The sequence below is a fragment of the Pristis pectinata genome, chromosome 10 (assembly GCF_009764475.1).
Source record: "Pristis pectinata isolate sPriPec2 chromosome 10, sPriPec2.1.pri, whole genome shotgun sequence".
In the NCBI taxonomy this organism is placed as follows: Eukaryota; Metazoa; Chordata; class Chondrichthyes; order Rhinopristiformes; family Pristidae; genus Pristis; species Pristis pectinata.
This window is the reverse complement of record NC_067414.1, coordinates 95,724,791-95,743,054: the sequence shown is the minus strand read 5'-3', so window position 1 is coordinate 95,743,054 and position 18,264 is coordinate 95,724,791. Positions and strand designations below refer to the sequence as shown.

Sequence of the window (18,264 nt, the reverse complement as noted above, 5' to 3'; positions counted from 1 at the left end):
TGTGGTGCTTTACCCTGGCAGCGAGCAGCCCGAACTGGAACGTGGGTACAGTTTCTCTGGCCTAAACACTGCGGGAATTTTGGATAAATAAAACTTGGGGTAATCCTGGGGTGTCCAATACCCCCCTTAAGCCGACATGAGGGGACCTGTCCTGCAGAGTTGTGGTGCCTGGCCAGCGAGCCAGCTACGTTTGCCAAGTGTTTGTAATCTGCAATGCACAGTCCGAAGCAGTTTCACTTTGACCACTTCAGCACAGAAGCCAGCTGAGCCCAAGGGATCGGACGATTTTAGGAGACAGACGGCTTTTTTAGTTGAACAAAGGAAATGAAAGAGCCCACACATTTTTAAATTGAATAATTCAATGAACAGTAGTTACTGATAACTTCATTTTTGTGTGGAAGCTGGGTTGTTTCTGTGGGATGTGGCTGAGATAAGCTGAGCATCTAGTCCTGTTTCCTACATCTGTGTCAGACTACTGACATACTGTATGTGAGTATTACTATAAGTAAAGATTGCCCCCCCCCCCCCCCCTGGTTTCAGGAACGTGCTGCCTGGGGGGGTGGTGGAGGCAGAGATTCTCACAACATTCAAGTATCTAGATGAGCAGTTGAATCACCAAAGCACAGACCAAGTGCTGGTAAATGGGATTAGTTTAGGTGCAGGCTTGATGGTTGGCATGGACACGGTGGGCCAAAGGGCCTGTTTCTGTGCTGAATGACTGTGACTCATGGAAGTTCATTGTCACTTGGTCAACCAGGCCACACTGACCTGGGAGGTGAGTTCTAGCCCAGTCTCTACTGACAGACTAGAGGGTTGACGAGAAGCAGTGGTCCTATCAGCTTTACTCACTGTCTAGCATGGTACAGTGTAGTAGTAGTTAAATAGCTGGCTTTCGATCTGGATACTGCAACGGTTTCACATATCAGCCAGGAGGATTCCCCTCATATTATGGTGCACCCTGATCCAAAATCCTGTAAGATCTAATCATCCACCCAAAGGGAACAGTGCCATTAATGTGTCTGTGCAGAGTTTGCGATGTAGAAAAGAATTAGAGCCATGGAAAAGGTGGAGGGGAGAAAACAGGGTAATTATGCTGATGAGGGGTTTATAAATTCACTGGAAAATGGAAAAGTGCAATGCATTGGAGATTAGTGTGAGGATAACTGTCCAGACATTGGACTTGACGGCTGCTCATTGAAAGGGCCAGCACTGGGCCAAATGATAGCCTCTCGTCTGGTAGGTTACTTAAGATGATTCTACAATCAGGAGCGAGCTGGACTGAGTTAGTGCCAGTATCTCAGAACCCATTGCTTGTGTAACAAATTATTTCCCTCATTGTGAGCTAACTTTCTGTGCAGTTACAGCACACTCAGACAATCCCTCTTACCCTTATTTCTTCTCTTAGACAAGATTATCCAAAATTCTCATGATCAAGAAGGAACACATCAAACAGTTGAAAGAAATGAACACGGACGCAGAGAAACTGGTAAAAGATCCTTCTCATTTTCGTTACTTAAGTTTTTGGTTGTTACTTGATCACAATTGTGGTTGACTCCTCCGTGTCCAAACACAGTTGGTTGCTAATCCTTTGGAATTTTGCGATCCAAGGAAAGTGTACAAAATTTCAAAAGTGCTTTGTCTATGCATCCATTCAGTGGTATCATCACCTCAGTGCCTCTTTCCTGTACTAACAGTATACTCACTGATTCCCTTAGAGTTGCACAGCATTGAAGTAGTTTCTTTAACCACCATGCCTATCTCTACTAATCCCACTTGCCAACATTAATTCCATATACCCCTATGCCTTGCTCATACAAGTACCTGTCCAGATGCCTCGTAAATGTTACTGTTCCTGCCTCCACCACCTCCTCTGGCAGCTCGTTCCAGATACCAACTACATTGTGTGAAAAAAAAATGTACCCTTCGGATCCCCCTTAAACTTCTTCCCTCTCACCTTAAACCTGTCTTCTAGTTCTAGACACCCACACTATGGGAAACTGGCTATCGACCCTATCTGTTCCTCTCAGAATTCTATACGCTTCTATCATGTCACCTCTCGGCCTCCTTTGCACTAGAGAAAACAGAGCCAGCCTATCCAATCTCTCCTCTTAACGCAAGCCCTCCAATCCAGGCAACATCCTTGTGAACCTTTACTGCACCCTCTCTAGCTTAATCACATCCTTCCTATACTATGGTGACCAGAACTGCACACAATACTCTGCGTGCGGTCTAACGTTTTGTACAACTGTAACATGATGTCCCAACTCTTGTATAGAATACCTTGGCCAATAAAGGCAAGCATGCCATATGCTGCCTTCACCACCCTGTCTACACTTTCAGGGAACTATGTACTTGTACCCCTAGGTCTCTCTGTTCTACAACACTCCCCAGGGCCCTGCCACTCACCGTATTTGTCCTGCCCTGGCTCAACTTCCTAAAATGCATCACTTCACACTTGTCCGAGTTCAATTCCATCTGACGTTCCTTGGCCCGCTTTCCCAGTTGATCTAGATCCTGTTGTAACCTTAGATGACCTTCTTCACTGTCCACTACACCACCAACGTTGGTGTCATCTGAAAGCTTGCTAATCAGGCCACCTACATTCTCATCCAAATTGTTAATATGGATGACAAACAAAAGTGGACCCAGCACCGATCCCTGCGGCACACCACTGGTCTCAGGCCTCCAGACTGGAAATACAACCCCTCCACTGCCGCTCCCTGACTCCTACCACCAAGCCAGTTTTGTATCCATTTGGCTAACTCACCCTGGATCCCATGTGATCTAACCTTCAAGACCAGCCTACCATGTGGAACATTGTCAAAGGCCTTGCTGAAGTCCATGTAGACAACGTCTACCACCCTGCCCACGTCAATCCTCGTGGTCACCTCTTCAGAAAACCTCAATTTCATGAGAGATTTCCCACTCACAAAACCATGCTGACTATCCCTGATGAGTCCTTGCCTTTCCAAATGCAAATTAATCCCATCTCTCAGAATCCCTTCAATAACAGCAGCAGGTGTGCATGACTTTAAAAAGAAGGTAATTATTTACAAAAGAAAGGGTACAAGTTAATGAGACCGTAGTTCTTTCAGATGGCTGGTACAGGCATGATGGGCTGAATGGCTTCCTCTTGTCATTTCTGATAAGGAGTGATGAGACCAAAAGCTGCATACGTTTCCCCTGCCGATGCCAATGTTAATTCCAGCCTACGTCAGTGCCATGCTCCACTAGTGTGCCTGTCAATGCCAACAACAGACTGCCTTTAAATGCTTCCTGTCTGTATCTCGGTTGCAATCGCCCCTCATTCTTCTAAACTCGAGCTTCATCGGTACTCGGACAGGTGCACGGATAGGAAAGGTTTAGAGGGATATGGGCCAAATGCGGGCAAACAGGACTAGCTTAGATGGTCAGCATGGACCAGTTGGGCTGAAGGGCCTGTTTCCGTGCTGCATGACTCCTGACCACTCGGTCTAAAGTGACAAGGACAACAGGCACAAGGGACTCCCCTCCAAGTTGTCCGCCGTCCTGACTTGGAAGTGTATCGCCAGTCCTTCAACGTCGCTGTGTCCAAATCCAGGAACTCCTGAAGCTGGAGGAGATGGGGACTCGTCAGCTGTTTGGAAAGTGGTGGAGGGATTCGTAGTGTGCTGGAGAAAGAGGTGAAGCAGACTCCGTCTGTGGGTGGCAGGCTGAGGAAGAGTTGTAGGGAAAGCTTCCGGGAATCCTAGGGTGCAGGTGAGGAGCCAGAGGTAACTGACAGGGATCGAAGTACAACTCATACAGTGAATGGTGGGGCCCTGGGGAGTGTTATGGAACAGAGGGACCTAGGAGTGCAAGTGCATAGTTCGCTGAAAGCAGGGTCACAGGTAGAAAGGGCGGTGATGAAGGCATTTGGCACGCTGGCCTTCATCAGTCAGGGCAGTGTTATAGGAGTTGGGAAGTTATATAAGGGCGTTGGTGAGGCCGCACTTGTGTACAGTTTTGGTCACCCTGTTATTAAACTGGAAAGAGTGCAGAAAAGATTTACCAGGACTTGGGGGGGCCTGAGTTACAAGGAGAGGTTGTGTGGATGAGGACTTTACCCCCTGGAGTGTAGGAGATTGAGGGGTGACCTGACAGAGGTATACAAGATCATGGGGGGCACAGACAGGGTGAAAGCTCAGAGTTTTTTTCCCAGGGAGGGGGTGCTAAAAACAAGAGGGCATAGGTTTAAGATCAGAGGGAGAGATTTAAAAGGGACATCGGGGCAGCTTTTTCATGCAAAGGGCGATGCGTATTTGGAATGAGCTGCCAGAAATAGTGGTTGAGGTGGGCACATTAGCAATGTTTAAAAGCCATCTAGATAAGTACATGGATAGGAGAGGTTTAGAGAGCTATGGGACTAGCTCGCTGAGCATCACAGTTGGGCTGAAGGGCCTGTTTCTGTGCTGTATGACTATGATTGTGTATGACACTATAACTGAGCAAGGCAGTCCACAGTCTGGGCCCTGCGTTCGTTTGGGGCTCTGCATTGAAGACCTGTGCCGACAGAAATCTTCAAAAACTTTCCCCAGTAGCTTGTGGCAGACAATAGGCACAAAGACACAAGCAAAGTGCCACCGATATTTGAAAACTGAAATAAAAGTAAAATGTTGGAACCACTCAGCAGGTTGGCATCGTAGATCAATACTGCCTGACTTGTGTGAACGTTTCAGATACGGTACACAACAGCAGCAATTTTATTGGAATTCTGCTGAAAGGTCAGTGATCCGAATTGTTAAGTATCTGTGATGTGGATGAACGAATGACTTGCATGTTTGAAGGTTACTCAAATCTCTAATGTTGCATCCAATCAAAGCACAAGTGGCTCTGGGTGGGAAGACTGATCCCACACTGGGGTCTTGTATGAACAGTCCACGGGTGCGCCAGTGCTGACCAGAGCAAACACTGTGCTTTCAGAGCTGCTGGCCTTCTAAAGAACACATCACTGTTCTTCTGTCTGCAGGGTCATTAAATATTCCTCCGGTTTTTCAAACCAATTTCTTCACCCCAAATAAGCAATGGATTAACAGTCCACGTTATTGCCTCTTTCTGGAAATTCTGTGCTTGGCCGTGGAATTCACTGGACTGGAATAACCTGCTGCATGTGAAACATTTTATAATGTGAAAGGGTTGTTCGATAAAAGCTAAAGTGTTCAAAGTTGTGCAGGGAGGTGTGGGGAGTTTTCACTGGATCGACGGTCAGTAACCAGAGGACATAAATCTACACTAATTGGCAGTAAGAGATAAGGGTGAAATGAGAAATGGGTTTGTAACCTGGTGAGTTGTGACTCGGAGTTCACTGCCTGAGAGGGGTAGTGGAAGCTGATTCAGTGGCATCCATCAAAAGCAAAGGGAAAGACTGGTGGGGCTATGGGGAGTGGGACTAATTGGGACAGCAGGTCTTCCAACACACTGGGCTGAATGGCCTTATTCCAATCAGACCGAGTGCAAGAATTTCACAGTCTGAAGTGCAGTGATCTGGTGTTCTACGGCTGTGCAGAGAAGTATAATAAATTAGTCTGGTGATAGTAGGGATTTGGTGTTCACTGCAAGTAAATTTCCCTTCCCTTCCAACTCTCCCTCCAGGAGGTGAGGTGAAGGGTTATTGCAGGGCCTAATAAGCAAGGAACTGACTGGCTGCTCTTCGCTCCCCTCAGAAATCCTACTCTGCCTCCATTGGAATAGATTTTCAGAAGCGATACGCCACGATTGTTTTAGAGTTGGAGCAGCTGAACAAGGATCTCAACAAGGTCTTGAATAAAGTCCAGCAGTTTTGCTATGAGGTGAGTGCTCATAATTTTGCCTACTAGCGCCTTCAATCCCATGATGTCTGCATTTTATTCCCCCATCCATGTGTTTTCCTCCACTTTCCTTTGGTGCACTCTCTTGTGTATGCACAATCACACACGCACCCCTTGTATTTGTGTTTTTAGAATGCAAGTTAAAACCAGGTTAACTTAAATTTACACCAGATCCCGTTCACTTGTTGCCACATCAATATGTGTTGGCCAACTACTAATCAAAACCTCACTTTTATGTTCAAAAAAACCTTGTGGTTTCCCATCCCTGGAACCTCCTATGGTCGGAGAAACTTCTGCTCCTCCACTTCAAGTCTCCAGTACGTCACAGGGCACTTGCACTTACCCATGGTGACTGTGCCTTCAACTACCTAGGCCCTAATGTCTGGAACTCAACCGTAGAAAGCATCCTATGCATCACAGCTTGGTACAGCAGCTGCTCTGCCCAAGTCCGCAAGAGATTGCAGAGAATTGTGAACGAGGCCCAGTCCATCAGGGAAACCAGCCTCCTCTCCAGTGACTCTGTCTACACTTCCCGCTGCCTCGGGAAATCGTAGAATCATAGAACAGTAGAGCACAATACAGGCCCTTCAGCCCACAATGTTTTGTCGATCTTTAAACCTCGCCTAAGACTATCTAACACCTTCCTCCCACATATCCCTCTATTTTAAACTCCTCCATATGTAGCCAACATAATCAAGGACCCCTCCTACCCTGGTCATTCTCTCTTCTCCCCCCTCCTGTCAGGCAGAAGATACAAAAACCTGAAAGCACGTACCACCACAGCTTCTATCCCGCTGTTATAAGATTATTGAATGGCCCTCTCGTATGCTAAAAGATGAACTCTTAGTCTCCAAACTACCTCATCATGGCCCTTGCACCTTATTGTCTGCCTGCACTGCACTTTCTCTGTAACTGTAACACTTTATTCTGCATTCTGTTTTTTTTCCCCTTTTTATTACCTGGATGTACTTGTGTACGGAATGATCTGTCTGGATGGCGCGCAAACAAAAGCTTCTCACTGTACCTCGGTACATGTGACAATTATAAACCAATTTCCAATTCCTTCTCCAAACCTCATCTGCATCTCCTTTTAAAGCCTTTCGTCACTGTCCTAATCTTGCTCCGTGTAGCCTTAACGCTGTCGTTAACACTGCCGTGAAGCACCAACAATTGTTAACTTGATTTGCCCTTGTGCATAGTATTGGTAGCTGCTGAAATGTTGGCGATCTTTTAACCTTGCCTCTCGTGTCACCGCGCAAACAACAGCTTGCTCCCGACCAAGGTTTGCAGCCCATGGATCAGCCCACGGATATGCGGAGGAGGTGCGAGGAGGAGGCTCACGAGCTTGTGCGGCAGGCCAACACCTCGCAAACCGGCCAGGCCAGTGTCAGGAACGAAAGCCTCACTGACTTGATAGCCAGGCTGACGGCAGTGCTGCTACAGATCAAAGTAAGTGCGATCCTCAGCAAAGCCCGGCTGCACTGGGCTCGGCCGCACGAAAGGTCGAAACCGTCTGCCTTGCGGAAATAAAACCTGTCATTTCTTTAAAAAAAAGGATAAAACAGTGTTAATGCGGCCGCTTTTACAAACGAAAGTTCAACTGGCTCAGCACTTCGCTTCCTTCTCCATCCTGAACAGCTTATAGATTATGATTCCAATACAATTGGTATCTTACTGCCATCTGCAGCCAGTGTAACTCACTCCCAAGAATCCAAAAGAGCAACACACAAGGTGCTGGACGAACTCAGCTGGTCAGGCAGCATCTGTGGAGGGAGATGGACAGTCGATGTCTCGGATCGAGACCCTTCATCCAGACTGGTGAAGGATCTCGACCTGAAACGCTGACTGTCTGTCCGTTCCCCTCCACAGATGCTGCCTGACCCGCTGAGTTCGTCCAGCACCTTTGTGTGTCACTCTATCTCCAGCACTTGCAGTCCCTGTTGTCTCCAAAAGAGAAGAGGAGATGAGAAGTTCATGCCAACCAGAACTCTGCTGACGTTGCAGGACTGGTTGTGTGTGTGTGTGTGGGGGGGGGAGTGACTGAACTGACCTCTCTGTTAACAAAACTTCTAACCTTCATGTTATGGGAGGCTGTCCCTATGGATAGGAAAGGCTTAGAGGGATATGGGCCAAACATGGGCAAATAGGATAAGAGATGAGCATCTTGGTTGGCATGAACCAATTGGGCCAAAGAGCCTGTTTCTGTGCTCTATGACTCTGTGACTCGCACTTGGCTGTGCCAGCTCTTTGAAGGAACTCTCCAGTTTGCTGCTGTACCCCAGAGCTTTTGCAGACCTTCCCCCTTCACGCATTTACCCAGCCTCCCCTTAGCCTCCCAGTCGCATCAATGGGAGACCCTGCATGTGGTGGTTGGACGGTACGTGACTGAGGGCTTGCTCTGACGGTGTGGCTGCAGAAAATGTGCCCCATCACGTGACGCGGGAGAGCACGATATGAGCGGAGGTGTCATCGTTTGGAAGAGATGTTAACTTAAGCCCTTCCTGCTCTCTCTGTTGGACACAAGTGATCTCACTGTCATGAGGAACACCTGGGAGGTTCTCCCTGTTGTCTTGCCCAGTATATACCCCTCGTGTCACCGGACTGTTACAGTTATTTGTGGGAGCTTGTTCCATTCAAATTATCAGTCCCATTTCCCACATTAGAAAGTTGGCTGTAAAGGGGTATGGGACATCCTGGGGTCATAGAGAGATGTAGCATGGAAACAGGCCCTTCGGCCCATTGAGTCCATGCCAATCATCGAGCACCCATTTACACCAACCCCATTTTATTCCCCTCACCTTCCCATCAACTTCAAGATTCTACTACTTGCTTGCACATTTTAAAGTAAATTTGGCTATTTACAGCGGCCAATTAACCCACCAACCTGCAGTTCTTTGGGATGTGGGAGGAAGCCCACACGGTTACAGGGGGAACGTGCAAACTCCACACAGCACCTGAGGGCACACTGGCCTTCATCACTCAGGGTATTGAGTGTAGGAGTTGGGACATTATGTTGCTGTATAAGTCGTTGGTGAGGCTGCACATGGAGCTCTGTGTACAGTTGTGGTCACTCTGTTATAGGAAGGACGTGATTAAACTGGAAAGAGTGCAGAAAGGATTTACGAGCATGCTGCCAGGACCAGAGGTCCTGAGTTATAGGGAGAGGTTGGCTAGGCTGGGTCTTTATTCCTTGGAACATAGAAGAATGAGGGGTGACCTTACAGAAGTGTTTAAAATGATGAGAGGCATCAATAAGGTGGATGATAAGAATCTTTTCCCCAGGGTAGGGGAGTCCAAAACTAGAGGGCATAGGCTTAGGGTGAGAGGGGAAAGATTTAAAAGGCCCCTGAGGGGCAACTTTTTAATGATGCCTTTCCTTTAACAGGGCGACCAAAACTTCACTTGGTGTGAAAAGGTGTACCTTTCACAACAAATGAATGTCTAAAACCACTCCAGAATACAGAACACTGCAATTGTACCTTGGGTTGCAATATAAGTGTTGAGAAGAATTCTCACTCCAAACAGTATCAGGTTCCAGCCACTGATTTGCTCGTTAAATGAATGCTCCCTCTTCTCACCACCCAGCTGACTGTGGTGTCAGTGTTGTATCGTGAACATCAGCTTGTTATGTTACCTGGGATATCACATAATTCATCTAATATCTCGCTGTATTCCAGTGGGTGGAATAGAGATTAGTAATTACTGAAGAGGCTGTTCAGCCCTTCCAGAGTCATGGAGCTGTACAGCACAGAAACAGGCCATTCAGCCCACCATGTCCATTCTAGCCCACTAATCCCATTTGCCCACATTAGAACCATATCCTTCTATGCCTTGCCTATTTCAGTGTCTGCCTAAACATCTCTTCAATGTGCTGATTGTATCTGGTTCCACCATCTCCTTTGGCAGCGAATTCCAGATACCAACCGCTCTCTGCGTAAAACCTATCCCTCAGATCCCCTTTAAAACTCCTTCCTCTCACCTTAAACCTACGTCTTCTTGTTTTTGATACCCCTGCCAAAAAAAGACTCCTCCCCACCCCCCCCCCCCAATCTACACCTCTTATAGTTTTATACACCTTTGTCATATCATCGCTCAGCCTCCTTCACTCCAAGGGAAAACAAGCCCAGCCTGTCCAATCTCTCCCCATGTCTAAGGTCCTCCAATCCAGGCAACACCCTGGTGAGTCTCCTCTGCACTCTCTCCAGCACAACCACGTCATTCCTCTAGTGTGGTGATCAGAACTGCACACAATACTTCTAGTATTGGTTTATTATTGTCACTTGTACTGAAGTACAGTGAAAAACCTGTCATGCATACCGACCGTACAGGTCAATTCATCACACAGTGCAGTTACATTGAGTTAGTACAGAGTGCATTGAGGTAGTACAGGTAAAAACAATAACAGTACAGAGTAAAGTGTCACAGCTACAGAGAAAGTGCAGTGCAATAAGGTGCAAGGTCACAACAAGGTAGGTCATGAGGTCATAACCACCGTTTTGTAAGTTGCAACATGCCATCCCAACTTTTAGAGTCAAAGTCTTACAGCATGGAAACAGGCCCTTCGGCCCAACTTGTCCATGCCGACCCAGAGAGCTGGTCCCATTTTATATTCCATGCCCTGACCTATGAAGGCAAGCATGCCAACTGCCACCTTCACCACCCTATCCACCTGTGTTGCCACTTTGAGGGAAGTATGGACCCCCTCCAGGTCTCTCAGTACAACATTCGCTAGCACCCTACCATTTACTGTACATGTCCTATCCGTATTTGATTTCTCACAATGCATCACCTTGCACTTGTTCCATCTGCCAACACGCCGCCCAACTTTCCATCTGATCTATATCCTGCTGTAGCCTCAGACAACTTCCTCGCTATCCGCACCACAAACGTTCGTGTCATCCTTGGTGACTGCACTCTTCCCTAAGGTTACAATACAGCTCGGCCCATTTCCCTGTGGTACTTCACCTGTTATAAAAACTGAACTCGTTGGGAAAACTCAGTGGGCCAGGCAGCTGGGAAGAGAAATGGTTAACGTTCCAGATTCTCTTTCGCTTTTGAAATTGAATCACTTGCCGGCAACGCGTTCCTGGTCCTAACCATTGGCGGCGTTATACAGTTTCCCTCGTGCCGCTGTACAATTCTTCTGCCGCACGCCTTGAATGTATGGTTCTCAACCCTTCCATCAATGAGAACAGTTGCTCGCGATGAACTCTCAGTGAATCACGGCGTGCAGAGGTCTGGAAAGTGTCTCGTGTGGACAGTACTGTGATGATGCAGTGGCTTTTAATTATTGTGTTGCACATCCCCACAAAGTAGCCTGTTGAAAACGAGTAAGTCCAGCCCTGCCTTGTAGTCTGGTCGTTGATCTGTGAGACAATCAGCTCACCCACGTCGACGGCGCTGGATGAACTCCATGGTCTGTTCCCTACATAACAGCTTACTCTGTGTTATCCCTGGTTATTGTGCCGAATGTTACTCGCTGCCGTTGGTGTTTGGCTGAGATCCTCTTCTAATGCCTGGGACTTGTCCGCGTACCTCAGCAGCTCGGCTCCTGGAGCAGCCACACCGCCCGAGAGCCCAGTCTTACCTCACCGCGTGGCTTCAGCAGGATTGACAGCACCTGGTTCAGGCCAAATCAACCAAGATAATTTGCATTTATTAACTGGAAATGTTTTGTGAAGTTGAAGTAAATTCCTCATTTCTTTCCCCTGCCCCTACAGTGCCTGGCAGAAGGAGGGGACTTAAACTCTTTTGAATTCAAGTCGTTGACAGACTCGTTGAACGACATCAAGAACTCTATAGATGCTTCAAATATAAGGTGAGTGCAGTGAAACCTCGAGGTATCGGGCTGGGCGGGGCAGCCAGATCCCGCATCCCAAGACTGCCCTGACTTCAGGGGTCGAAGGAGGGGGAGGGGCGTGCGGGTGATTCTGGGCCGACAGCTCAATCCCAGGATCGGGATTGGGAAAATACAGCAGCTGTTCCACCGTTATGGAAGTTTGCAAGGGATGCTGCTTACGTGCTTTTGTTTATACATTGAGCCAGATAGTGAATAACAAGCCGTTCATTTGCCCTGCTGACATAGAACCGTACAGCACAGGAACAGCTGTTGTGCCCAACTAATTAAATGCCTAACTAAACGAATCCCTTCTGCCTGCATGATGTCCATATCCAACCATTCCCTGCACATTCATCTAAGAGCCTCTTAAACACCTCTATCGTATCTGCCTCCACCACCACCACTGGCAGCACATTCCAGGCGCCCACCGCTCTCTGTGTAAAAAAAAACCTGCCCTGCACATCTCCTTTGAACTTACCCCCTCTCACCTTAAATGCGTGCCCTGTAGTTGGACCCTGGGAAAAAGTTACCAGTTGTCTATCTATGCCTCTGATAATCTTATAAACCTCCATCAGGTCTCCCTCAGCCTCCACCGCTCCAGAGAAAACAACCCAGATTGTCCAACCTCTCCTTGTAGCACCTGCCCTCTAATCCAGGCAGCATCCTGGGGAACGTCTTCTGCACCCTCTCCAAAGCCTCCACATCCTTCCTGTAATGGGGCGACCAGAACTGAATGCAATATGCCAGATGCAGCCAAACCAGAGTTTTATAAAGCTGCAACATAACTTCCCGACTCTTGAACTCAACCATTCACCATCTGGCCCAATGTGTAAACAAGAGGTGTCACAGCATGGGTCACTCCATTTGACAAAAGCAGGAACCCAGTGAACCTTCTGTTGTCAGTCTTGGGAACGATAAACAGGCAGACAGTATGGTATGTTGTAGAGATTGTAATGAGTATGGAGATGTGCAGTGAGGAGTGGTCACTGGGTGAACAGTGTGGAGATGCTCTAGAGTGGGTGTCAGGCTAATTAATCTGTAACATGTGGGATGCACTTAGTTACAGTTTGGAGAGGTTTCGGGGAAAGGCTCCAACATAATTGGCATACAAGAATCTGACCTGTGAAGGGATTTTAATGCTACTGCTTTGCAATGGCCTCACTTGAAACCGTAAAGTAACAAATAAACAAAGCAGACTGCACAGGTTGGAAACAAGTGTCTGGTGAGAGGTGGAGTGAATTATTTAAGGCAGCATGTTGTGGAAGGAAGGGATGTTTTGCATGCATTCAGGTTCAACCCACTACTTGTTCCGTCTCGATAAACATGGCGTGACTGACTACTCCAGGACAAAGGTGACAATCTCTGTTCCCCGTTTCACTACCTCCCCTCCAATAATCCCCACGGTGCCTGGGGTCAGGTCTCCTGTCCAGCACCCAGACCCTGACCTCGGATGAGCCACAGTTTCTTTCCAATGGGAAAGCCAGGGCTCCATTGTGGGGTAACCATCGCCTATCCCCTTCCCCAGCCACGGGCAGCTTCCCCCTCCCCGCCATCTGAGTAGACTGTTGGTGTTCGGTTTGACCTGAGCTTCTGGACACTTGCCCCTTGCCCTCTCCACGGCCAACGCCACCTACTTCCATCTGCTTTATCCCATCTGCTTCTCACACCCTCATTCGTTCCTTGTGTTCCTCCAGCGATTTCAGTGCTCTCCTGCCGAACCCTGTGAACCCAAGCTCAGCCAAAACCCCTGCTACCCTACCCCTACCTTTCCTCGCACTGTAATTCTTAGCCCCTGCGCTCACTGACATTGGCTGGAACACAGATCCAAAGTCCTTGCTGTTAAATCTCTCCACTGTCTTGCAGCAATTCTTCTAAATTTAAATTGGTAAATTGGTTTATTATCGTCACGTACCGAGGTACAGCGAAAAGTTTTGTTTTGCGTGCCGTCCGTACAGATCATTTCATCACGTCAGTGCATTGAGGTAGTACAAGGGAAAACCATACCAGAATACAGAATAAAGTGTTCCAGTTACAGAGAAGGTGCAGTGCAGGCAAGACAATAAGGTGCAAGGCAATAACAAGGTAGATTGTGAGGTCACAGTCCATCTTATCGTACTAGGGGACATTCGATAGTCTTATAACAGTGGGATAGAAGCTGTCCTTGAGCCTGGTGGTACGTGCTTTCAGGCTTTTGTATCTTCTGCCTGGTGGGAGGGGAGAGGAGAGAGAATGTCCAGGGTCTTGGATTATGCTGGCTGCTTTAACCGAGGCGGGGAGGCTGGAGGGGAGGCTGGTTCCGTGGTGCGCTGAGCTGCGTCCACACTCTCTGCAGTTTGTTGTGGTCCGCGGGCAGAGCAGTTGCCACGCCAAGCCGTGATGCATCTGGATAGGATGCTTTCTATGATGCATCGATAAAAATTGGTGAGGGTCTATGGGGACATGCCAAATTTGTTTAGCCTACTGAGGAAGTAGAGATGCTGGTGAGCTTTCTTGGCCGTGGTGTGTATGTGGTTGGACCAGCAATCTTGTTAATCTCCTCCAGGCCCATAACTGTCTGAGGTCTTGGCACTCCGCAGTCTTGACCTTATGGGTTCCCCCACGTACTTTGCTCTGTTATGCCTTGAGCTATCTGGCTCCCAAGTATTGGAATTTCCTCTCAATGTCTCAACTGCCCACCACCTCCACCCCCAAACTTAAATGGGTGTCTAAAACCTGCCCCTTCCCGAATTGCTCCTTCCTTTGGCTTGGTGTGAAGCTCTCTCCAATGACGCGTGCCAACTTAAATGCAAATGGTTGTTTCTGTAGCTGCTTCCAAAACAATGTGGAAATCCATGTCGCGCACATCCAGAGTGGCCTCAGTCAGATGGGAAACCTCCATGCCTTCACTGCCAACAATACCAACAGGGACTAAAGAGATTTGCATTAACCTCTCCCCGGCATGTGTGGGGAGCTGCCCTGAGCTCGCCTCAGGAAGGCAGGCAAGAGGAGAGTTTTTTTAAATAAAGAAATGTACAGATAAATAGAACACAATGAGAGGGAAGAGATTTACATGCTCTTTCTCTGTACTTTTTTCATTAAATATGTAGTGCAGCAGCCTGAGTTTTTCAGGAATCGGATTTATTTTTGTATGTTTTGTCATTTAAAAGGTTTATTACCCATGCTTTCTCAGGTGTAAATATTAACTGTAACTGAGGTAGTTATCAAATTGACTTGTGTGATGGATCTCCAGCTGAATTATGTAAAAATGTAAATAGTTTTTTTTAGAAAAAGCACAAAAAAAAGTTGTGACTGCCACCTCGTGATGTGCTGGTTGCATCAAGTCCTGGAAGGTGCTCAGAATTCTCTCCCCCCTGCCTCGGTCCTTGCTGTGATCTTCTCCTCTGCAGAACAGGCTTAATAACCAGCTCCTCCTGCTACACTATCCTCCTCGCGCAGCCCCCAGTCAACAGGTCCAGTCACTGTACACCGCCGCCACCCGTCAGTGCTCCATTTGCCGGTTTGGAGGGGAAGCCATTGTTCAGTCCTGTTAGCTGGGCAGGTTTCCAAAGGTGTGCTGCAACTTCTCAGAGGTGAGTGTCTGAGAGAGAAACTCTACGCCTCTTCCCATTCGCTCCGCAGACCTGGCATCTGCTCCAGCCAATCAGGAGGATCCCTAGTGTACACTGCTGTAGTCAGTACCAAGGGTAAATGGTCCCCTCTTCCTTCTCAGCCCAATACTGGCCGTAAGCAGCCAGCCCGACAGTGAGGAGCCTGTGCCTTTATGGAAGGTGGCACTGGAACTTACTCCCCTCTCCCCCCCCCACTCTCGTCTCTCTCTCCCCTCCCCTCGTCTTCTCTTCTCCCGCCTCCCCCTCCCTCTCTCCATCACCCCTCCCTCTCATCCCTCCCCCTCCTCCCTCCCTCTACTCTCTTACCCCTCTCTTCTCTTCCCCTCCCCATCTCTCCGCCCCTACCCCCTCTCTCTTCTCCCCCCTCTTCTCCCCTCCCCCTCTTCTCCCCCTCCCCTCTCTCTCTCTCACCCTCCCCTCTCTCTCTCTCCCCTCCCCCTCCTCTCTCTCTCCCCTCCCCTCTCTCTCTATCCCCCTCTCCCCTCTCTCTCTCTCCCCCTCCCCTCTCTCTCTCCCCCTCCCCTCTCTCTCTCTCCCCTCACCTCTCTCTCTCCCCTCACCTCTCTCTCTCCCCTCACCTCTCTCTCTCCCCTCCCCTCTATCTCTCCCTCCCCTCTCTCCCCTTCTCCCTCCCCTCTCTCCCCCTCCCTCTCTCTCTCTCCCCTCCCCTCTCTCATCTCCCCCCTCCCCTCTCTCTCTCCCCCTCCCCCTCTCTCTCTCCCCCTCCCCTCTCTCTCTCTCCCCCTCCCTCTCTCCCCCCTCCCCTCTCTCTCTTCTCCCCCTCCCCTCTCTCTCTTCTCCCCCTCCCCCCCTCTCTCTCTCCCCCTCCCCTCTCTCTCTTCTCCCCCTCCCCTCTCTCTCTTCTCCCCCTCCCCTCTCTCTCTTCTCCCCCTCCCCTCTCTCTCTTCTCCCCCTCCCCTCTCTCTCTTCTCCCCCTCCCCTCTCTCTCTTCTCCCCCTCCCCTCTCTTTTCTCCCCCTCCCCTCTCTCTCTCCCCCTCCCCTCTCTCTCTCCCCCCTCCCCTCTCTCTCTCCCCCTCCCCTTTCTCTCTTCCCCCCTCCCCCTCTCCCCTCTCTCTCTCCCCCTCTCCCCTCTCTCTCTCCCCCTCTCCCCTCTCTCTCTCCCCCTCCCCTCTTCTCCCCCTCCCCTCTCTCTCCCCCTCCCCTCTCCTCCCCCTCCCCCTCTCCTCCCCCTCCCCTCTCTCTCCCCCTCCCCTCTCTCTCCCCCTCCCCTCTCTCTCCCCCTCCCCTCTCTCTCTCTCCCCCTCCCCTCTTCTCCCCCTCCCCTCTCTCTTCTCCCCCTCCCTCCCCTCCCTCCCTCCCTCTCTCTCTCTCTCTCTCTCTCTCTCTCTCTCTCTCATCCTCCCACCCCACACAGACAAGTAGCTTAATGGCTTGATTGTCATTTGCAGGTGGGGCTGTTCCTCGCAAGATAACCCGCCCTCGGCTTTCTGCTCATTGCCCAGGCCTCCTCCTCTTTCAGCAACTCTCCCTCGCGCTCCCCTCTCCCTCCCGTCCCCACCGCGTCCCCAGGAGCACTGGACTTTCGATGCAAGTCGTGCAGGGAAGTTGGCATGTTATCTGAAAATTGGCCATTATATTTTTTAAATGTGTTTAAATGTTAATATTGTAATGAGAGTGGATAATGAAATGTTTCCAGTTTAATGTAGATTACTGTAAAGTTCTGAATCTTTAAATTTCCAATTTGAAGAGTAAGTTTAGGGGGAAATCATTACAAAGAACCTTTTTTGATCATTAAACGAGCCTGGGCGACTTTTTAAAAGTTTTAAAAAAACACGAAAAAAAAATTAACAGAACTATTATTTTCGGATTTTGACAGGTTTTGTACTGGGTTTTGGTTGAAAAGGTTTTTTTGTAACTTTTTTTTTGGTTAGTATTTGCACCTCTTTTATTTTTTTTTTCCCTTCTATCCTACTTTTCAGTGTAAATAGGATCTACTTCCTCTGCACTCTTCCGATCCTTCAGTCAGATAGTTCTATATACCGTTGTAATTAAATCTGAATTAGTGTATGTAGTACTGCCTTTTCCCATATGTTACCTTTTGTATGGTGTATAAAATTGAAAGCAGCTTTAAATATTTATAAATAAAGATAATATATAATTAAAATGGCCCTTTTTCTTCTAATGGTGAGCATTATTTTCTTGTATCTCTCATTTTAACATTCCCCCTCTTTATTTCTAACTTTTAATTTTTCACTGTTCTCGTCCTCACATTCTGCTTGTCTCTTGTGTGCTTCTTCCCTGTCCTCCCTCTGCGTTGCTGATCCATACCTCTGGCATTAAGAAAATATGTTTGGATTCTTAAAATATTAAGAAAGTATGTTTGGGACTGGATGGGTGAAATGTGTTGCTTGTATTTCCTCATCTCACGGATGATCTGATGGGGCTGCTTCATGTGTTTGAAGGAGCTGGCGGGGTAAGTTGAAGCCTTTCCCGTTGGGCGAGTCCAGAATAAGGAAAGCATGAACTAAAAATTCAGAGCGGAGGCCGTGTCAACTCTTCATACAACGGGTATCGGAGATCTGAAACGCTGTCCACTAGAGAAGGATGTCACTGTGAACACACAACAGTCCAGCACTGGACAGGCCATTCGGCCCACGATGTTGGGTTGACTTTGATGCCGATTTATGCTAAATGTCCTCGTCCTGTGTATCATCCACATCCCTCCATTCCCTTCATATTTGTGTGTCTATCTAAAGGTCCCAAACTCCACCAAACTGCCTGCTTCCTCTTCTACCCCTGGTGACCCATTCCAGGCACCCACCCCACTCTGCGTAAAAAAAACATCCCTCCTCTAACCTTAAAGGCACGTCCTCTGGTGTTTGACATTCCTACCCTGGGGAAAAATTCTGACTGTCTACCCTATCTTATACCTCTCATAATTTTAAAAACCTCTATCAGGTCTCCCACCGCTCTAGGGAGAACGACCCAAGTTTGTCCAAACTTTCCCTGTAGCTCATACCCTCTGGAGAA

The 18,264-nt window shown here is 48.4% G+C and overlaps 1 protein-coding gene across 3 annotated transcripts in view; it reads left to right on the top strand.

Moving 5' to 3' along the window:
- The window catches only part of lin9 (lin-9 DREAM MuvB core complex component), a 108,802-nt gene extending 90,763 nt beyond the window's left edge, over nt 1–18,039 (top strand). The window contains exons 11-15 of one of the 3 annotated variants that reach the window (XM_052024722.1): nt 1,406–1,486; nt 5,682–5,807; nt 7,092–7,274; nt 11,546–11,643; nt 17,697–18,039. In XM_052024722.1, coding sequence (XP_051880682.1) covers nt 1,406–1,486; nt 5,682–5,807; nt 7,092–7,274; nt 11,546–11,643; nt 17,697–17,757 — 549 coding nt within the window. In that variant the 3' untranslated portion in view covers nt 17,758–18,039. Of the gene's footprint in view, nt 1–1,405; nt 1,487–5,681; nt 5,808–7,091; nt 7,275–11,545; nt 11,644–14,469; nt 15,162–17,696 lie in introns of those variants that run through there. The other 2 variants (XM_052024721.1, XM_052024723.1) reach the window with 2 other exon arrangements.
- Nucleotides 18,040–18,264: the final 225 nt, after the last annotated feature.